The sequence below is a fragment of the Acomys minous genome (genome assembly GCF_964271855.1).
Source record: "Acomys minous genome assembly, chromosome: 11".
In the NCBI taxonomy this organism is placed as follows: Eukaryota; Metazoa; Chordata; class Mammalia; order Rodentia; family Muridae; genus Acomys; species Acomys minous.
This window is the reverse complement of record NC_140492.1, coordinates 47722133-47743410: the sequence shown is the minus strand read 5'-3', so window position 1 is coordinate 47743410 and position 21278 is coordinate 47722133. Positions and strand designations below refer to the sequence as shown.

The window sequence follows — 21278 nt, the reverse complement described above, 5'->3', positions numbered from 1 at the left end:
CCATTCTTCTCTCCCTCCCATTTTCCCCTTATTCCCCTCCCCTATGACTGTGACTGAGGGGGATTACCTCCCCCTCTATATGTTCATAGGGTATCAAGTCTCCTCTTGGTAACCTGCTGTCCTTCCTCTGAGTGCCATCAGGTCTCCCCCTCCAGGGGACATGGTCAAAGGTGAGGCACCAGAGTATGTGAGAAAGTCATATCCCACTCTCCACTCTACTGTGGAGAGTGTTCCGTCCATTGGCTAGATCTGGGTAGGGGTTTAAGGTTTACCGCCTGTTATGTTAATTTGATAAATAAGTATATACATTCCACTGGTTCAGCAAAAGTAGGTGTAATTGTCTCCAAATTGAGTAAATATACTTTAAATACTTGGTTCTGAATTTCAAATATTTTTTCTTATGCTTTAAGTTTAATTTAGCCTATGTACGCTAATATTAAGATAAAAAAACTCTTAAATCTGAGGCACATGATGTTCTGATACATGCTTACATTGTTTAATGTTATTTTTATAAAACTGTGTTTCTCAGTTTTTCCCTTAACACAAATAAAAAAAAAATGATACTTTATTTTAAAATTAGCTGATAGAGCATCAAGTTTACAAATGAGATTTTAAAAATACACTTTGTTTTAGTAACCCCTTGCTCCCCACTTATTTCCTCTTCCGCTTTCTTTTATTGTCTTTCCCGCCCCTTTCCTTAAAGCCTTGCCTGGCCCACACCCCGAGTCAGATTGGCTCCTTTCTAGTGTCCTGGCCTCTACCCATATTTCCTCCTACCCGGATATACATCGAAAAGTAAAAGGCTGGGAGCCACGTGTGGGAGAGGTGAGATGGCATTTGTTTTTCTGAGCCTGGCCTACCTCAGTGAATATACTTTCTAGTTCCATCCATCTTCCTGTGAATTGCATTTTTCCATACAGCTGAACAAAGTTGTGTATGCCTATATATTTCGTTTCAGCTAATCCATTCACGCAGGCTGATTCCATGTCCTTGTTGAGGTAAAAAGAGAAGCGACAGACACCATGAACAGAGAGCGTCGGGTAAATGTCCAGGAGTGCTGTAGCTGGGACCCACGTTTAGCTTCCCAAGGGGCATCTGCAGTGATTTCCAGGGTGCCTGCCCTAGTTTTTACTTTTGTCAAGAGCGGATAAGGGTTCCTCTTTCCTTATATACCCGAAACATTTGTTGTTTGTTTGTTTGGTTTTTTTTTTTTTATGAGGGTCATTCTGTCTGGGCTGAGATGTAATTTCCTGGTAGTGTACTCCTTTAATCTCAGAACATTGGAAGCCAAGACAGGTGGATCTCTGTGAGTTCAAGACCAGCCTGTTCTACGTAGTGAGTTCCAGGACAGACAGGGCTACATAGACAGAACCTGTCTCGAAAACAAAACAAAACAAAACTAGTTTAAAATTATTTTTATTTATGTGTGTTTGTAAGAAGGGAGTAAGAAGGGCTCTTAATTACTGAACTATATTTTTAGCTCCTAATGTTTTTAAATTATAATTATTCCTGTGCACACATTAGTATCAGTATGCCTTCATATGTATGTGTGTACCTGTGTGTGTGTGTGTGCGGGTGCGGGTGCGGGTGCGGGTGCGGGTGTGTGTGGTATGTGCATGTGTGCTTATCATGGTGTGCAGGTAGTGGTCAGAGGTCAGTTCATAAAGAGTTAGCTCTCTCCCTTTTCCTGTTTGTTTTGTCCTATTATAGTTTGTTTTGACTTTATTTTATTACTATTATTATTTTTTAGATGGTTGGTATTTGTTTTCTAGTGTGTGTGTGTGTGTGTGTGTGTGTGTGTGTGTGTGTGTGTGTGAGAGAGAGAGAGAGAGAGAGAGAGAGAGAGAGAGAGAGAGAGAGGTGGATTTGGGTAGGTAGGGAGGATATGGAAGGACTTAGGGAAGGGAAGCCATAATTAGAATCTATTTTATGAGAGAATCAATTTTGGCTGTAGCTTTGTTGTTTATAATACATCCTCTATTCTGAATAAAGTAAAGAAAGAAGACATTTCTTTTTCTATCACAGCTCCTCCCCTCCTCACACCATTTCTAGTCTGCTGTAACCCTACTTTTACTTCAGGTCTCAGGGTTTATTTTGCTTTTACGTACAGTAACACACGTTACTTATCTTGCTGTGCTTGCTTATTCTGCTTAACAGCTTGTCTTCTAGTTCTACCCATCTTGTAGCTAATGACAAATTTGTCGTTGTTGTTGTATCGTTTTATATTCTTTTTTAAAAAAAGATTTTATTTATTTATTTTATGTATGAGTGCTCTATCTGCTTGTACTCCTGCATGCCAGAAGAGGGCAGCATATTCCAGTATAGATGATGTGAGCCACCATGTGGTTGCTGGGAATTGAACTCAAGACCTCTGGAAGAACAGAAAGTACTCTCGCCCACTGAGCCACCTCTCCAGCCTCCTTTTATGTTCTTTTTTTAACCCTTATAACAATTTTTATTTGTATCAAATTACAGAATACCATCTGTAAGCACAAGGTTACAATCTGAATGTAATGCAAATGTTGGGGAATTAATAAGTCATCCCAAGTCCATCAGATGTCTGAAGCACGCTGAAGAGTTTATGTGGAATAATTAGGTGTGATAAACATTTCTGTACCTTCTTTGACCAGTTATTGGATTGGAGATATATGACATACATACATGGACACACACACTTCCAAATTCAGCATATTTATATAAAAGGCTCAAGAATGATGTCAGCATTAATTTCTTAGATTTTCTGTATGTTTGTTGTTGTGTAGCATAGACATCCTTTTGCTTTTGTTTAAGATACACAATTAGTCCAATGCTACTATTAAAAAGCACACTAGCTCTTCATTGTGGTGTAGGTACCTTAGCAGAACAAATAATTATATTCTTTCTGTCCTGTGTCTTTAATTGTTGCATGGAAAGCATGGAACTATTATAAGTCAAAATTTAAGAAATCAAGTTTGAGGTTTATTAGGACTATTTTTTGTTTCTTTGTATAAACTAGTGTATGCAGTCCAGGCTGGCCTCACATTCACAGTGTGGGCAGCAGCTCTGACATTCATGATTCTCCTGCCTCCCTCTCTGTGCACCTGGCTGGGGACTATTATAACTGTGATCAGTTCTACAGAACTAAAGGAAGGAATACAAACAGGTTCCAGGAGTTATAGAGCAGGAAAGTGGAAAGAGGGAAGCACACTTATCCTGTTTCTACTGTTCTGCTTCATTCCTGTTGTTCAGTCACAAGGCAGGCAAGCAGGAAGGGAGAGAGAGGATGAAATCTTTGTGATTCTGTTCCTATACATTTTGAAAATGGCTGTTTCTTCAACTATGGGAGGTGTTCATTATTGGACCAAATAGCTTTAATTAGGGGAGAACATCGGGAGAAAGGAGTTTAATGAGGTCAGCTCATGTGGAGTGTCTACACTGCACCTGGCCAGGGGCTGGAAGAAGGAAGGCAGGGCTACTCTATAAACTGGCAAAGTAAGGTCACTTGTGAGTGGGAAATAATTCATTAATATCTTGTAAATGTACCTTTCAAGATGTTGACATATCAGTGACGATAAAACTTTGATTAAACGTCTTACAAGAATTTAAATATTTACACACTCCTATTTAAATATTTTCTAGCATCAAGTTTTACGCATAGGAATCAAACGGCACACAACAGTTCATCACTTATAGCAGAAGGTAATATTCTTCCTTATCTTGTGACCAGCACTGGGGAATGGAGCATTGACCTTGCTTAGAAAGAGTAGCTAATGCCTTGGCTGCTGGACAGATTTAGGATGAGTAGAGGAATCTGGTGATGTGAGTGTTATGGGGTGAGGGACCCTGAATGCTTCTCTCGAAACATTTGATGGAAAGTCTGTGGGATTAGTACCCTCCCAGGTCTGTGCTGAAGCATTTCTTTCTTCATCTAATTGGATGACCTTTATTTGGATGAGACTTATAAGGACTTGAGTAGTCCAAAGAGAAAGGTGAGATTGACATAAAATAACTGAGATAGTTAGTGCAACGGTTATCGTAAGCAGGGTTATCCATGGCATTTCTGCTGCTGTTAAAGTGGTGGCATTACTGACTTTAGTCACAGGTGACTGTTAACAGATAATTTTGTTGAGTAACCACCAGTCAGCAAACTTTATCCCTCATGGACTGTTTAGGTCAGTGTGAGTGAGATTTGATGGTACTAGGTTGTGCAGCATACAGGCAATGAACGTTTTCTTTACAAGATGAAAAATGTATTTAATTTCGACAGAGTCAACAAAGAGAAACAAAGAATTTTGAGGAAAATATATATTTATTTATTTTATGTTTGAGTGCTCTATCTGCTTGTACTCCTGCCTGCCAGAAGAGGGCAGCACATTCCAGTATAGATGTGAGCCACCATGGGGTTGCTGGGAACTGAACTCAAGACCTCTGGAAGAACAGACAGTGCTCTTGTCCACTGAGCCACCTCTCCAGCCCCCTTTTATGTTCTTTTGTTCCCTATATAGCAATTTTTATTTGCATCAAATTACAGAATACCATCTGTAAGCACAAGGTTACAATCTGAATGTAATGCAAGTGTTGGGGAATTAATAAGTCGTCCCAAGTCCATCAGATGTCTGAAGCACACTGAAGAGTTTATGTGGAATAATCAGGTGTGATAGACATTTCCGTATCTTCTTTGACCAGTTATTGGACTGCAGATATGTATATGTACATACACATTTCCTAATTTAACATATTTATATAGAAAGCTCAAGAATGGTGTTAGCGTTAATTTTTTAGACTTTCCGTATGTTTGTTGTGTAGCATAGACATTCCTTTGCTTATGTTTGAGATACACAATTAGTCCAATTCTACTATTAAAAAGCACACTAGCTCTTCATTGTGGTGTACGTACCTTAGCAGAACAAATAATTATATTCTTTCTGTCCTGTGTCTTTAATTGTTGCATGGAAAGCATGAAACTACTATAAGTGAATATTTAAGAAATCAAGTTTGAGGTTTATTATGACATTTTTTTTGTTTCTTTTTATAAACTAGTGTATGCAGTCCAGGCTGGCCTCACATTCACAGTGTGGCAAGCGGCTCTGACATTCATGATTCTCTGGTCTCCCTCTCTGTGCACCTGGCTTGGGGCTATTATAATTGTGATCAGTTCTACAGAACTAAAGGAAGAAATACAAACAGGTTCCAGGACCTATAGAGCAGGAAAGTGGAAAGAGGAAAGCATACTTACCCTGTTTCTACTGTTCTGCCTCATTCCTGTTGTTCAGTCACAAGGCAGGCAAGCAAGAAGGGAGAGAGAGGATGAAATCTTTGTGATTCTGTTCCTATACATTTTGAAACTGGCTGTTTCTTCAACTATGGGAGGTGCTCATTATTGGACCAAATAGCTTTAATTAGGGGAAAACATCTGGAGAAAGGAGTTTAATGAAGTCAGCTCATGTGGAGTGTCTACACTGCACCTGGCCAGGGGCTGGAAGAAGGAAGGCAGGGCTACTCTACAAATGGGCAAAGTAAGGTCACTAGTGAGTGGGAAATAATTCATTAATATCTTGTAAATGTAATTTTCAAGATGTTGACATATCAGTAACGATAAAACTTTGAATAATTGTCTTAAAATCATTTAAATATTTACACACTTCTATTTAAATATTTTCTAGCATCAAGTTGTACGCATAGGAATCAAACGGCACAGAACAGTTCATCACGTATAGCAGAAGGTAATATTCTTCCTTATCTTGTGGCCAGCACTGGGGAATGGAGCATTGACCTTGCTTAGAAAGAGTAGCTAATGCCTTGGCTGCTGGACAGATTTAGGATGAGTAGAGGAATCTGGTGATGTGAGTGTTATGGGGTGAGGGACCCTGAATGCTTCTCTCGAAACATTTGATGGAAAGTCTGTGGGATTAGCACCCTCCCAGGTCTGTGCTGAAGCATTTCTTTCTTCATCTAATTTTTTGGATGAGACTTATGAGGATTTGAGTAGTCCAAAGAGGAAAGTGACACAGAAATAAGACAGCTGAGATAATTATGCAGTGGTTATCATAAGCAAGCTTATCCATGGCATTTCTGCTGCTGTTAAAGTGGTGGCATTACTGACTTTAGTCACAGGTGACTGTTAACGGATAATTTTGTTGAGTAACCACCAGTCAGCAAAGTTTATCCCTCATGGACTGTTGAAGTCAGTGTGAATGTGAGGTTTGATGGTACTAGATTGTGCAGCACACAGGCAATGAACTTTTACTTTACAAGAGGAAAAATGTATTTAATTCTGATAAAGTGAACAAACAGAAACAAAGAATTTTGAGAAAAATGTGTATTTATTTATGTTAGGCATGAGAGCTCTATCTGCTTGTACTCCTGCATGCCAGAAGAGGGCAGCACATTCCAGTATAGGTGTTGTGAGCTACCATGGGGTTGCTGGGAACTGAACTCAAGACCTCTGGAAGAACAGACAGTGCTCTTGTCCACTGAGCCACCTCTCCAGACTCCTTTTATGTTTGTTTGTCCCTATATAGCAGTTTTAATTTGCATGAAGTTACAGAATACCATCTGTACGTACAAGGTTACAATCTGAATGTAATGCAAATGTTGGGAAACTAGTAAGTCGTGCCAAGTCCATCAGATGTCTGAAGCATGCTAAAGAGTTTATGTGGAATAATTAGGTGTGATAAACATTTCTGTATCTTCTTTGACCAGTTATTGGATTGGAGATATGTGACATACATACATGTACACACACACACACACACACACACACACACACACACACACACACACTCACGCAAACACACATGGAAGAATGTCTTTAGTGGATATAACAACTGTCAATAAAGTGCTGCTTAGCCAATCACCTGGGCAAAAGGACCAGAAGTGGAAGGCGGAACTTCCTGGAGAGGGGACTGACTAAAGATTGACAGTTGAGAGGTAGAAGAGGGTTACAGTTGTAGAGGACAGGGGAGAGAAAGGGACTAAGGATCATAGTGGCAAGTGCTTGGGATATATGTATGTAATGAGGTTTAGAGTAGTTTGTTTAGTTTACCAGTAGATTTGTATCAGTTCAAATTCTGCCTGGCAGGCATAGTGCTAACAGCTTTAAAGTATGTTTCAGACTCTGTGTCAGTTACTAGCCTTGTAGGCTGAACTGATAGAGTATCCTGTAAGAGGCACACTTCCAAATTCAGCATATTTATATAAAAAGCTCAATAATGATGTTAGCATTAATTCCTTAGATTTTCTGTATGTTTGTTGTTGTGTAGCATAGACATTTCTTTTGCTTCTGTTTGAGATACACAATTAGTCCAATTCTACTATTAAAAAGCACACTAGGACTTCGTAGTAAAGTGTAGGTACCTTAGCATAACAAATAATTATATTCTTTCCTTCCTGTGTCTTTAATTGTTGTGTGGAAAGCATGAAACTATTTTAAGTCAATGTTTAAGAAATCAAGTTTGAAATTTATTATAACTATTTTTTTTGTTTCTTTTTATATACTAGTGTATGCAGTCCAGGCTGGCCTCACATTCACAGTGTGGGCAGCGGCTCTGACATTCATGATTCTCCTGCCTCCCTCTCTGTGCACCTGGCTTGGAACTTATAATTGTGATCAGTTCTACAGAACTAAAGGAAGGAATACAAACAGGTTCCAGGAGTTATAGAGCAGGAAAGTGGAAAGAGGGAAGCACACTTATCCTGTTTCTACTGTTCTGCCTCATTCCTGTTGTTCAGTCACAAGGCAGACAAGCAGGAAGGGAGAGAGAGGATGAAATCTTTGTGATTCTGTTTCTACACTTTTTGAAACTGACTGTTTCTTCAACTATGGGAAGTGTTCATTATTGGACCAAATGGCCTTAATTAGGGTATGACATCTGGAGAAAGGAGTTTAACGAAGTCAGCTCTTGTGGAGTCTACACTGCACCTGGCCAGGGGCTGGAAGAAGGAAGGCAGGGCTACTCTACAAACTGGCAGAGTAAGGTCACTCATGGATGGAAAATAATTCATTAATATCTTGTAAATGTAATTTTCAAGATGTTGACATATCAGTGATGATAAAACTTATAAATGTGTTACAATCATTTAAATATTTAAACATTCCAATTTAAATATTTTCTAGAGTCAAGTTGTACGCATAGGAATCAAACAACAGAGAATGGTTCATTCCCTATCACAGCAGGTAATATTCTTCCTTATCTTGTGGCCAGCACTGGGGAATGGAGCATTGACGTTGCTTAGAAAGAGTAGCTAATGCCTTGGCTGCTGGACAGATTTAGGATGAGTAGAGGAATCTGGTGATGTGAGTGTTATGGGGTGAGGGACCTTGAATGCTTCTCTCCAAACATTTGTCTGTGGGATTAGCATCCTTCCAGGTCTGTGCTGAAGCATTTCTTTCTTCATCTAATTAGATGACATTCATTTGGATGAGACTTATGAGGACATGAATAATCCAAAGAGGAAAGTGACATAGAAATAGGACAGCTGAGATAGTTAATGCAATGGTTATCATAAGCAGGCTTACTCATGGCAGTTTCTGCTGCTGTTAAAGTGGTGGCATTTATGAGGCACCAGAGTAGGTGTGAAAGTCCGACCCCACTCTCCACTCAACTGTGGAGAATGTCCTGTCCATTGGCTAGAGCTGGGTAGGGGTTTGAAGTTTACGGCCTGTATTGTCCTTGGATGGTGCCATAGTAGGAGACCTGGTGGCACTCAGAGGAAGGATAGCAGGCCACCAAGAAGAGACTTGATACCCTATGAGCATATACAGGGGGAGGAAGTCCCCCTCAGTCACAGTCATAGGGGAGGGGAATAAGGGGAAAATTGGAGGGAGGGAGGAATGGGAGGATATAAGGGAGGCGATAACCATTGAGATATAATATGAATAAATTAATAAAATAAAATAAAATAAATCAAGTGGTGGCATTACTGACTTTTGTCACAGGTGACTGTTAATGGATAATTTTGTTGAGTAAATACCACTCAGCAAACTTTATCCCTCTTGGACTGTTGAAGTCAGTGTGGGTGTGAGATTTGATGGTACTAGGTTGTGCAGTACACAGGCAATGAACTTTTACTTTACAAGATGAAAAATGTATTTAATTTCGACAGAGTCAACAAACAGAAACAAAGAATTTTGAGAAAAAATATATTTATTTATGTTATATGAGTGCTCTATCTGCTTGTACTCCTGCCTGCCAGAAGAGGGCAGCACATTCCAGTATAGATGGTGTGAGCCACCATGGGGTTGCTGGGAATGAACTCAAGACCTCTGGAAGAACAGACAGTGCTCTTGTCCACCGAGCCACCTCTCCAGCCTCCTTTTATGTTCTTTTGTTCCCTATATAACAATTTTTATTTGCATCAAATTACAGAATACCATCTGTATGTACAAGGTTACAATCTGAATGTAATGCAAATGTTCAGGAATTATTCAGTCATCCCAAGTCATCAGATGTCTGAAGCACACTGAAGAGTTTATGTGGAATAATTGGTGTGATAAACATTTTTTACCTTATTTGACCAGTTATTGGATTGGAGATATGTGAAATATATTCATGCACACACACACTTCCAAATTTAGTATATTGATATAAAAAGCGCAAGAATGATGTTAGCATTAATTCCTTAGATTTTCTGTATGTTTGTTGTGTAGCATAGACATTCTTTTGCTTCTGTTTGAGATACACAATTAGTCCAACCCTACTGTTAAAAAGCACACTAGCTCTTCGTAGTAGTATAGGTACCTTAGGATAACAAACAATTATATCCTTTCCTTCCTGTGTCTTTAATTGTTGCATGGAAAGCATGAAACTATTATAAGTCAAAGTTTAAGAAATCAAGTTTGAGGTTTATTATGACTGTTTGTTTGTTTGTTTGTTTTTTTATAAAATAGTGTATGCAGTCCAGGCTGGCCTCACATTCACAGTGTGGCCAGCAGCTCTGACATTCATGATTCTCCTGCCTCCCTCTCTGTGCACCTGGCTTGGGACTATTATATTGTGATCAGTTCTACAGAACTAAAGGAAGGAATACAAACAGGTTCCAGGAAGTATAGAGCAGGAAAGTGGAAAGAGGGAAGCACACTTACCCTGTTTCTACTGTTCTGCCTCATTCCTGTTGTTCAGTCATAAGGCAGGCAAGCAGGAAGGGAGAGAGAGGATGAAATCTTTGTGATTCTGTTTCTACACTTTTTGAAACTGGCTGTTTCTTCAACTATGGGAGGTGTTCATTATTGGACCAAATGGCCTTAATTAGTGTATGACATCTGGAGAAAGGAGTTTAATGAGGTCAGCTCATGTAGAGTGTCTACACTGCTGCTGGCAAGGGGCTGGAAGAAGGAAGGCAGGGCTACTCTACAAACTGGCAGAGTAAGGTCACTTATGAATGGAAAATAATTCATTAATATCTTATAAATGTAATTTTCAAGATGTTGACGTACCAATGATGATAAAACTTTGAATAAATTTCTTACAATAATTTAAATATTTACACACTTCTATTTAAATATTTTCTAGCATCAAGTTGTACACATAGGAATGAAATAGCACACACCAGTTCATCACATTTAGCAGAAGGTAATATTCTTCCTTATCTTGTGACCAGCACAGTGGGAATGGAGCATTGACCTTGCTTAGAAAGAGTAGCTAATGCCTTGGCTTCTGGACAGATTTAAGATGAAAAGAGGAATCTGGAGATGTGTTATGTGGTGTGGGATCCTGAATGCTTTTCTCCAAACATTTGATGGAAAGCCTGTGGGATTAGCATCCTCCTGGGTCTGTGCTCAAGCATTTCTTTCTTCATCTAATTAGATAACCTTTATTTGGATGAGACTTATGAGGACTTGAGTTGTCCAAAGAGGCAAGTGACACAGAAATAAGACAGCTGAGATAGTTAGTGCAATGGTTACAATAAGCACGCTTATACATGGGCAATTTCTGCTGCTGTTAAAGTGGTGGCATTACTGACTTTTATAACAGATAATTCTATCGAGTAACCACCACTCAGCAAACTTTATCCATCATTGGCTCTTTAAGTCAATGTACAGGAAGTGTGAGGCTTATGGTGCGAGATTGTGCAGCACACAGGCATGTAGCCCACTTTTCTCTTAACAAATATATTTTATTATGAACTTATTAACTGAGAGTACGTCCCTTATAACCCGACTAACCTAAATGATAGGAAAAGAGGATTAAAGAATAACAAAACTGTAAAAGTATGAGTTCCGAGGAGCGATTCTCCTGGTGTAATAAGCAGGATTTCTTCTACTGGAACCACAGCCCCAAAGCCTTCCCTTGAGCGGTTCGCTCTAGGAGCACCTCAAAGTGGAGCGATGAACAGCCAAAAGTCTCCCAAGTCTCCAAAAGCCCCTCCTCCAGTCCTGGGCTCGTTTATATATCTCCTCCCAGAGTCTGTTCACGGGATCTTTTCAGCTGGCAACAATCAAACTCCTGCACAAGGTGGCTTGTCTTTTAGTGGATTAACCTCACCTGCTCTCACAGAACTGTTCTGATCCCTCACTTGGAATCATAACAAAACCAGGTTTTTTTCTCTCCTTCACAGGCATTGATTTTTAAAAATATTTTATTTAATTTTAATTTATGTGCATTGGTGTGAGGGTGTCAGATCTTGGAGTTACAGACAGTTGTGAGCTGTCATGTGGGTGCTGGGAATTGAACTAGGGTCCTTTGGAAGAGCAGGCAGTGCTCTTAACCACTGAGCCATCTCTACAGCCCAATTTTTTATTTTACAAGATGAATAATGTATTTAATTATGTTGAATTGAACAGACAGAAACAAAGAATTTTGAGAAAAATCTAATATTTCTGGAATACAATCATCAGCCACACAGTGTTCTAGTGTAAGGTCACATAAGCTACTGTGGACAGACTTAACATACCAGGTTTCCTTTTCTCATTCTCTTTGTGTGTGTGCAGTTAACACTACAGTGTCTGTGCAGATGGGAACAAAGGCTCTGCTCTGCTGTCCTACTTTTCCATTGATAAAAGCAATATTAATAATATGGACAATAGCCCCCAGAGGCCAGCCTTCCTGCAAAATAACCTATAAAGTAGAAACAAAGGAGACCAATGAAACCAACTGTGTGGACAGGAGAATCACTTGGGCTTCCACACCTGACCAGAGTCCTGACCTTCAGATCAGTGCAGTGGCCCTGGAGCATGATGGGTATTACTCATGTGAGATAGCGACACCTGAAGGGAATTTCCTAGAAGGACATGACCTCCAAGTGCTAGGTAAGTAAGAATGTCACATAGTGTGGGGTTTCAGGTCACCAGATTTTAGTTAGAAACACATGCCTCTGTAATTTGTGACAACACTGAATCTTTTTTCCCCTTCTATCTCTACAGTCCCCCCTTATCTAACCCTTTTTCCAGGGGAAAATAGAACTGTAGTGTGCGAGGCAATCGCAGGCAAGCCAGCTGCACAGATCTTTTGGACTCCAGATGGGGATTGTGCCACTAAGAAGGAAACACACAGCAATGGCACAGTGACAGTCAGGAGCACATGCCACTGGGAGCAGGACAATGTGTCTGCTGTGGTCTGCTTTGTCTCCCACTCGACTGGCAACCACAATCTGTCCATAGAACTGAATGGAGGTGGTGAGTACCTTTTTTGCCCTGCCTGTTCTTTCTCTCCCCTTCTCCCTCTATTTGTTTGTTCACCTATGTTCCATAGTTCGTACGCAGAGGCCAGAGGACATGTCCTTCTATCAATGGGCTAGAACTCTGGTTCTCCAGCTTGACAGCATCTGCTTTTACAGCTATCCACAGGCCCATCTTCTTTTTCTTTTTCTTTTTTTGTTTTACTCATCTTTTTCTTCTTCTGAGGTAAGATCTCTCTTTGTAGCCAAGACTGCCCTTGAACTCACTATCTGCCTTAGTCTGCTGCCTGAGTGCTGGGGTTACAGAGGGGCGGCTGATCCTTCCTTCAGAGGGCCTGGCATTGAACTTACTCTTCAGATGTAGGTAATGAATGACTGCACACAGGAAATGCCACTTATTTGGACATTGTTTTAAAGCTAGGAAATGCCCTTCTGTGTTGGAGAAGTATTTTGTAACTTTATATCAGGCAGAAAGAATTCCAGTACTAAATAATTCTTATCTGTACCTCTGTAAATACTTTTTTTTTAGGACCTCGATAAAATATTTTTATATTTCAGGGATGATGTGTAGACTTTAACTCTGAGATTCTTAATATAATACATCAATATTTTTAGAGTGTTTTAACAACTGAGAATAGTGTTTTCTCTCTTCCCGATTTCTTTGCTTCCTGCAGTCGTTCAAAGTGAGAACCAGATTTCTGCTCATTCCAGCTTATCTTTCTGTTTTATCTTCTGACGCCAACATTTATCAAAAGTCATTTATACATTTGAAGCTCATGCTATGATGATAAAAAAGAGAACATCTCTCCTTTCTATTGTGTTGCAGAACACAATATGACAGTTAGGAGCAAAGTCTTTGCGTAATATAGCTTCTCTGTATAAATTTAAATATTATTCAGAATGTTCCAACTTGCTGGGTACTTGGCCAGTCCTTTCTGTCCTTTCTGAGGAAACAGGACTCTTAGTGTCTGAAAAGTCAGCAAGTAATAGAAGAACTTCCTGCTTCTTTATTTCTTTTTTTGGAAGACATTTCTTATTTTCTTTTTAAATTTTTTTTGAATAAAGAGACTGTCTTTTATTTAGTCTCTGAAAGTTCTGATACACATTTTTCAAGTTTTACTCTTTTAAATTTTTTATTTTGCACTATATATGTACATTATCATTTTGATCATATTTTTCTCATTATCCTCTCTTATCGCCTTGAACCCCTTCCTCCCAACACGAACCCCACTTTGTGTGTATGTGTGTATGTGTATGTATGTATGTGTGTGTATGTATGTTTGAGTGTGTGTATATATGTGTGTGTATGTATGTTTGAGTGTGTGTATATATTTATGTGTGTGTGTGTATATTTATGTGTGTGTGTATGATATTGTAGTTAGTTCAGGTTGCTCACATGAGCATGGATGGGGAATTGTACAGTTGAAAGGACAGCTTCCAGTCTTTCCCCCATCAATTGTGGAGCATTGACAGGTCCCATTTTGTACCTGCAGTCACCGTTGCTGCTGTGAGTTCAATGCCTGTTTCATGCAGGAGGATGAGTTTTGCAACACTCCTCCTTATCCTCTGGGTCTTACGTTCTTTTGGCCTCCCTTCCTCCATGTTCCCTGAAACTAGGATGGTAGAGATCCAGTGTTTAGAGCTGAACACTCCATTCAACAATTACTTATTCTCGGCACCTCGAACAGTTATGGGTGCCCGCATTAACCATCACCCTCTGCAAACAGAAGCTTCTCTGACCAAGACTGAAGGCAGCATTAATCTCTAAGTATAAATACATCTAAGTATAAAATAAATACATAGGAGACAGTGGGACACCATGTTCACTTAGCAAACAACAGTAGTAGGCCCTCCCAACCCCCAGGGCTCAGGATCTTTCTGACCACCTGCTTTTGAGCATCTTTCAGTGTCAGACAAGAATTCCTCCTTTATTTTATCAAAAAAAAAAGTATACTATTATCTTGATTCATCACCTTCGAACCATAACCTTTTCTGTCGGTCGTCACAGGGAGCGAGGCAGGACCGCAGTACCTTCCATACATTATCTCGCCCGTTGTTATTTTGGCCATCATAGGATGCATTTGGCTTTCGAAAATCAGCGGCTTCAGGTATTAACTGATGAATGTTTTTCTTCAACCTTGTTGGACTAGAAAAGAGTGAGAAATATGGGACTGACTGGCTGGTACCTTAGGAGTAACAACAATGCTCTCATAAGCAAAGGGGACACATGGAGAGAGAACGGGTTACTTTGCATGGTGACAGTGTTTAGTGAGTTTCTCTGATGAGCAAGCACTGTGAACTAAGCCAGTAAGGGCTTAGAGGCAGAACATGCTAACATCTTTAATTTGGGAAAATAGCTATGATAATCCTTTTCATGTCACAAAGAGATGGTGTCACATACGTTTTATTGCATCGAGCTCCTATCTCAAAAATTTGCTTTCTTGTCTAATATCCAGATTTTTAAAAATTTACTATAGTAGCTGCAAATTAGTGCATTTCATTCATTTCTGGTAGTTCATTTCTGATTTACTGAGACTTACATATTAATTGTCAGAACATTTTGACACTCTAACTGTTCATTCTAAATAGCAATGTTGCCTGCAGTCACTTCAGATTGTTTATTTTATTTTTTAGAAAATATAAACTGCCCAAATCAGAGGCTACATCAGCTATTGAGGAGGTAAGATAAATTAAGGAACATCTGCAAACTTTAAAACCACATGTCCTTAAATCTAGCAGCATAATCTGTAGTTTATATTAACATTCATGTTTTATTCTGATTTCACACTGTTAGTAGTCAGACATACTATTCTGATAATCGGCTATCAAATATTATATATTATAATTACATGTAATATGATCTACGAGAATATGTAGTGTATGTTATGATATATAACTATATCCATATCTTTCTATATCTATATGTTATCCAATCAACTTTTTCATCTGATAAACCACATCCTAATCACTTTGCCCTATTTGGATTGCAATCTCTGGAGAAATAAGATGGGTGTTTTCTTCTCCATGAGGTTGTGTGTAATTTCTGACTTCCCCTCTTCGGCACCACGGCCATTTCTCTCTCTCTCTCTCTCTCTCTCTCTCTCTCTCTCTCTCTCTCTCTCCTTTTTAAAAAGATTTTTATTATGTTTCTTTTTTAACATATACATTTATATTATTACATAGAATAAAATAAACTACATACATCAGGAAGAACCACGAGACAATCAGGAATTATATAAATGTTACATTCACAGTGATTTGGCTATCTGTATTTGGTAGACTTGAACTAAACATCTTTTCTATCTTGTTGGGTCCAAATTTCTGAATGAAATTTCTCAGTATCTATCACATATCATCTCTATTAACTTAAAACATCTATCTTGATCCAAAAACATCTTGACCCTTAACCTACTAAGCTTAATTGAAAGACTAAACTATCTGGTCTTCAACTCCATGAGAGATTTCAGAAAGAATAAAACTTAAATATCTGAGTGAACCAGAAGCTCAGGTTAGCAGCCTCCAAAATGAAAACAAAAATGACAGAGACAGTTTACTGCCTGAACACTCTCTATAACTTTGGAGCCTCATCTTCAGCCTTCTGGCTCAGTATATCTGACAGACATATTTGTGAGGCAGGACCTTTCGAGGATTTGCTTACCCTGTATTAGTAGAGTTAGGCTGTTGACTCTGCCTGCATCCAAGCTTGCCTACTTTTAGGCAGGACTGTGTATGTGGTAGAAATGAGGACATTTTGCCCAGTGGCTCGTTTGCCACATTTGAAGCCATCTCCATAAAGAAGTTCTTTGATGCTCATCATCTTCTTTGAGGCAGGGTGTTGCCAGGAGTTAACTTGTCTTGTTGTCAAAGGATCTTTATAATGATAAAAACATCTTTAAATGCCATATTCTGTAGGTCTATGAGGCTTTTGAAGACCGTATTTAAATGGGAAGAGGTCAGCATAAGAACACCATTTCTCTCTTATCCTAGCTTAGAGCAACCTGCTCCTTAGTCTTCTGCAACCGGCTTATTACTGTCTTTGGCTCATTGTTTTGAAATACTTCTCATGCCACCTCATTGCTTTACATGTCTACTTTTGCCCAGCAACCATCTCACCCAAAATAAAAATAACCAACACATGTTTCTGATAGACTATCAGAACCAAGCCTTCTCTTCTATTCATGTAAACCAGGGACACACGTGAGGATTATTAGTAAGTGCTCAGATGGTAGGAACCTGGGTAATTTTCTTAATGACTTTTAGCTCTTTTGAATGGATTTTGACTTTGAGCTTTTTCCAAGGATGAAATGCAGCCATATGCGAGCTACACAGAGAAGAGCAACCCACTCTATGATACTATGACCAAGGTGGAGGCACTTCCGGTATCATAAGATGACGTTCATGGCACAGACTGGCTTACTTTGTCAGCCATTGGAATCTAGAACCAAGAAAAATGAATCAAGTAACATCGTAATTACTGCGTTGTTTTCTTTAAAGTTCTACAATGGAAGGATTACTTGGAAACTAGCTCTTCTAAAGTTCTTAGAAAGCACAAATGTTCTAATAGATTCACTTTTATGATCTTCCAAGATTGGAAGTTTGGAATCTTTGCTGCTACCAGTTAGTTCTTTGAAGAACTGATGTAACTATTACAAAGAAAGCACATGGTTATGATAAAATAGCAAATTGTGCAATACAGTATGATGAAAACTGAGTTTTCTCAAGAAATAACTGCAGAAGGAACAATCATTATTAAAGAGTTTCTTGTGAGTTCTTCCAAAAATTTCTGTGTATAAGACATGCCTATGGTATATGTGTGCATTTATGTATTTATTTTCCTATGTGCACATATGCACACATCTGCTTGTCAAGACTTCTCCTTGTAAAAAGCATGCTGGAAAGCTGGACTTATGAAAGCTAATAATGTGAGCATTAGAGATATCTTTATATCAGCATAAGCAAAACTACCTCATTCTTTTTTATGGCTACATAAAATTTCACTGTATTATTACACTGTAATTTAATTAATCATGGCCCTTGGATGGGCATTTAGATTTTTTTCTAAGTGTGATATTAAAACAATACTGTGTAAAATATTTCTTGTGGTTAATCTCACCTTATTTGAGCACACCTGTGATATAATTTCTTTGAGTGTAATGGAATTCATTTTATTATTATCAGCCAAATTGTGTCAGTTTATGCTTCCTCCAATTGTGTTTGAATATGCCTTTCTCAAAATTCTTATATCTTTAATATTCTCTCTTAAACAGTTTCTACTACTTTCCATTTTTAATTAGCCAGTTGGGTCATATGTCTTAAGGTTATGATATTAACTCTATTATTTAGTGAAACTGAACTCATTTTTGTCATGTCTGCAAGAGAGATGTAATGTAATTGTAATGTAATGACAATATTCTCAACTCCTTTTGTCACTATAGAAGTACTCATATCTCATACACAACAGTTTTACAGATGCTATGAATTGTGTATTTTTAAAATCCTATTCTGGTGTATTTATCACACAGCAACTATCTTTGGACTATAAATGTGGGCGGGGGAACTTGTGTTATTTACATCCTAAAGGGATGGCAATGGCATGATATGACTATTCGGTCCATTTTTCTTTGGAGGGAAATATTGGAAATACATCTATTGATAATTTTGGTGTGTATTTCTAATTGTTAAAAATAAGCCTTTACCCTTTATGTCAGGAAAAATATTTAAAATGGATTGAGTTTGTCTTATTTTGTTTGCCTTGGTTTTTTTTTTTTTTAACAAGGCCTTGATTTGTACTGTGTACCTCAACTCCCTGTAGAAGCCAGGCCGGCTTCCCAATGGCTATGGTTACAACTGTGTGGCAACAATAGTGCCAAAGTGTTTCTCATTATGACTTAATGATAAAAATGAAAGCAAGACCAATTTACTCTTAATATGTCCCAACTGGGACAGTTAAGTCAATTATTTTGTCCATTAAAATAGTTTTATTTCTGGAGAATCCCATCTTTTTTCCTTCTCTATATTCCTCCCCCCCCACTACTTTGAAAGTTATGCATTATAACATACATGTATTAGTGGCCATTTTTTATCCATGAACATCTAAAAATAGTCATACTGAGATCTAATTGAAATCCCTGAAGTTTATTCTTTGAAATTAGGCTTTATTTCTGTATTGGTCAGGCGTCCCTAGTGGAACAGGACCAACAGAAGGAACATATGTTAGAAAGGATTAGAAGGCTATTGTCACACAGGAGAAGGTGGGACTCTAATAACTGCTCGGTCCATTGAGACTGGGTATGTCAGCAGCCCAAGCTGCTGCTGAAAGCCTGCAGTATTCCAGGAGAACCGCCAGTGTCCACACCGGAGGGCCAAAGAAGCTGAGTTCTGATGTCAGTGACAATGGAAGCATCAGAGACGGCAGCTGCACAGGGTCAGCTGTGGAAGTAGCTACGTATAGTCAGTCATCTAGACATCCCTGGGCCATTTGGCCATGGATTAAGTGTGTCCCATTACTGTGTTATATGACAAAAGACCTGGGTGTTTTCCATATGATGTTTCCATATGTTATACAGACATATAATTCTGGTTATAAAGAATTCAAGTGTTGTGGATGCTGCCACTCCTATTTAAAGAAAAGCTTGGGAGGCATCATCTTCATCAAGCATGTCAGCTTATAGTTTTTCTTTCTTATGATGTCTTTAGTTTTGGCATCAGTGTAAAATGGAATGGAAGAACTCTATGTATTTGGGGAAGGCTTGGTACTTGCTATTATCTAAGTGTTAGGAATTTCCAGTGAAGGTATCATGCCGTGAATCCTTTTTTATTTTTTAATTGGGAGTTATGCTGTTACTCATTTAGTCTTATTATTAGTTGTGTTTGTTCAGACGTTTTATTCACTTATAATGCTTCCGTGTGGGTGCTGTGTTTCTAAGATTCTCTCCTTCTCAGTTATCTTGTTTGTTGGTTGTTATTATTCATGGTAGTCTCTAGCAATTTTTAGTAAAATTTAATAATGTTACTAAATTAAATTTAGTAATTTAATTTTCAATTTTATCATCATCACCATCACCATCACCATTATCAATAGCTGTAACAGTGCTATACAGACATGGGTATTACCATGCTGCCCTTGCAACCCCCTTAACCTTTTGCCCCCCCTTACCTCCTCCTCCCAAGTGCTTGAATCACAGATGTCAATCACTGTTCTTGGCTTTCTTATGCTATTTTTTGTTTCTATGATATAAGTTGTAAAGTTTCCTCTTTCGTTTTGGCATTTTCTATCTTTATCTTCTCTCCTTTTTTCTTGATAAATCTACAGGTGTCCACTTTGTTTATATATATATATATATATATTTAAAAAATATGCAAGTTTTGATTAATTTTCTCTTATTTTCTGTTATCTATTTTATTTTCTCCCTCCCTCTTCCCTTCCCATCTCCCTGCCTTCCTTCATTCTTTCCTTCTCCTCCTCTTCTCTAGCTCTCTCATTCCCTTTCTTTTTTCATTCTAGAAATTGAGCCAAGGCCTTTCACATGCCAAGTAAGCACTCTGCATTTAATCTATACCCTAATCTTTTCATCTAATCTTTATTATTATGGTATTATTTGTGTTAAGTTTAGGCTTAGTGTTTTTTTCTTTTTCCATCTCTTTGAATTATTGTTACATTTTTTATTTGAAAAAATTTAAAATGTAGGTATTTATCATTATAAACTTTAAAGTCAAAAACACTGTTTTTGGTGCAGTCCATGTGTTTTAGTATACCATCTTTTCATTTTCTTAATGTTTTTAAAGTTTTCTTTTAAATTTATTATTTTATCTACTGGATGTTCAAAAGTATTTAAATTTCTACACATTGTGAAAACTCTTTATCAACATAGAAAAACTACTTGTATGTGTATACCTTGATAATAATCCATCTCTAAAGGAAATTACAGAATAAATTTTATGTACAGTAATATAAAAAAGAGTACAGTCCTTAGAAGTAATTTTAATTAAGAAAGTAAAAACATCACACTAAAAACTATAAAACACTATTGAAAAAAACTGAGATAGAAACTAATGAAAAGACATTTTATTCTTCATATATTGCAAAACTTACAATTGTGGGCCAAAAAGATCTTACAGGTTTAATACAATCCCTATTAAAATTCTAATGACACATTTTTATAAAAATAGAAAATTTTCTGATATCCACATGGACCTATGAAAAATTCTAAGTAGCCAAAAAAGTTTTAAATAAAAAGACAAACCTTAGAGTTTCTTGAAACAAGAAACACACTTTCTTGTTTCAAAATACATTACAAAAGGTACAGTATCTACAATTTGCATACTAGTGGTATAAAAACAGACATATATAAGCTAATAATGTAATGAAGACAGCAGAAATAAATCCATTCATATTTTAAAGACTTATTTTTGCTTATTTTACTCATGTGTAGATGTGCATGTCTGCACGTGGATATATGCACACAATTGTCAGTGCCCTTGGAGGCCAGAGGCATCATATTTCCTGGAGCTGGAATTACGGAAGTTTCTGAGTTGCCTGACTTGGGTGTTGGGTCTTGCAGAAGACTGAGCTTGAGTCTTCTGCATTAAAATACGGTTTAATGACAACATTTTCCTTAAATAACTGCATTTTATAATCTTTTGTAAGGCCAGCAAGTTTTCAGCCCCGACTCTTACCTGTTTAT

The 21278-nt window shown here is 38.0% G+C and overlaps 1 protein-coding gene across 16 annotated transcripts in view; it reads left to right on the top strand.

Annotated features, from left to right (window-relative positions):
• The window catches only part of LOC311608409 (cell surface glycoprotein CD200 receptor 2-like), a 120104-nt gene that overhangs the window by 12641 nt on the left and 86185 nt on the right, over window positions 1-21278 (top strand). For 3 of the 16 annotated variants that reach the window (XM_084800863.1, XM_084800865.1, XM_084800864.1), the window contains exons 2-3: window positions 3619-3678; window positions 5643-5702. In XM_084800863.1, coding sequence (XP_084656989.1) covers window positions 3619-3678; window positions 5643-5702 — 120 coding nt within the window. Of the gene's footprint in view, window positions 1-3618; window positions 3679-5642; window positions 5703-8095; window positions 8156-10490; window positions 10551-11908; window positions 12227-12340; window positions 12597-14606; window positions 14703-15228; window positions 15275-16892; window position 21278 lie in introns of those variants that run through there. The other 13 variants (XM_084800870.1, XM_084800862.1, XM_084800871.1 and 10 more) reach the window with 13 other exon arrangements.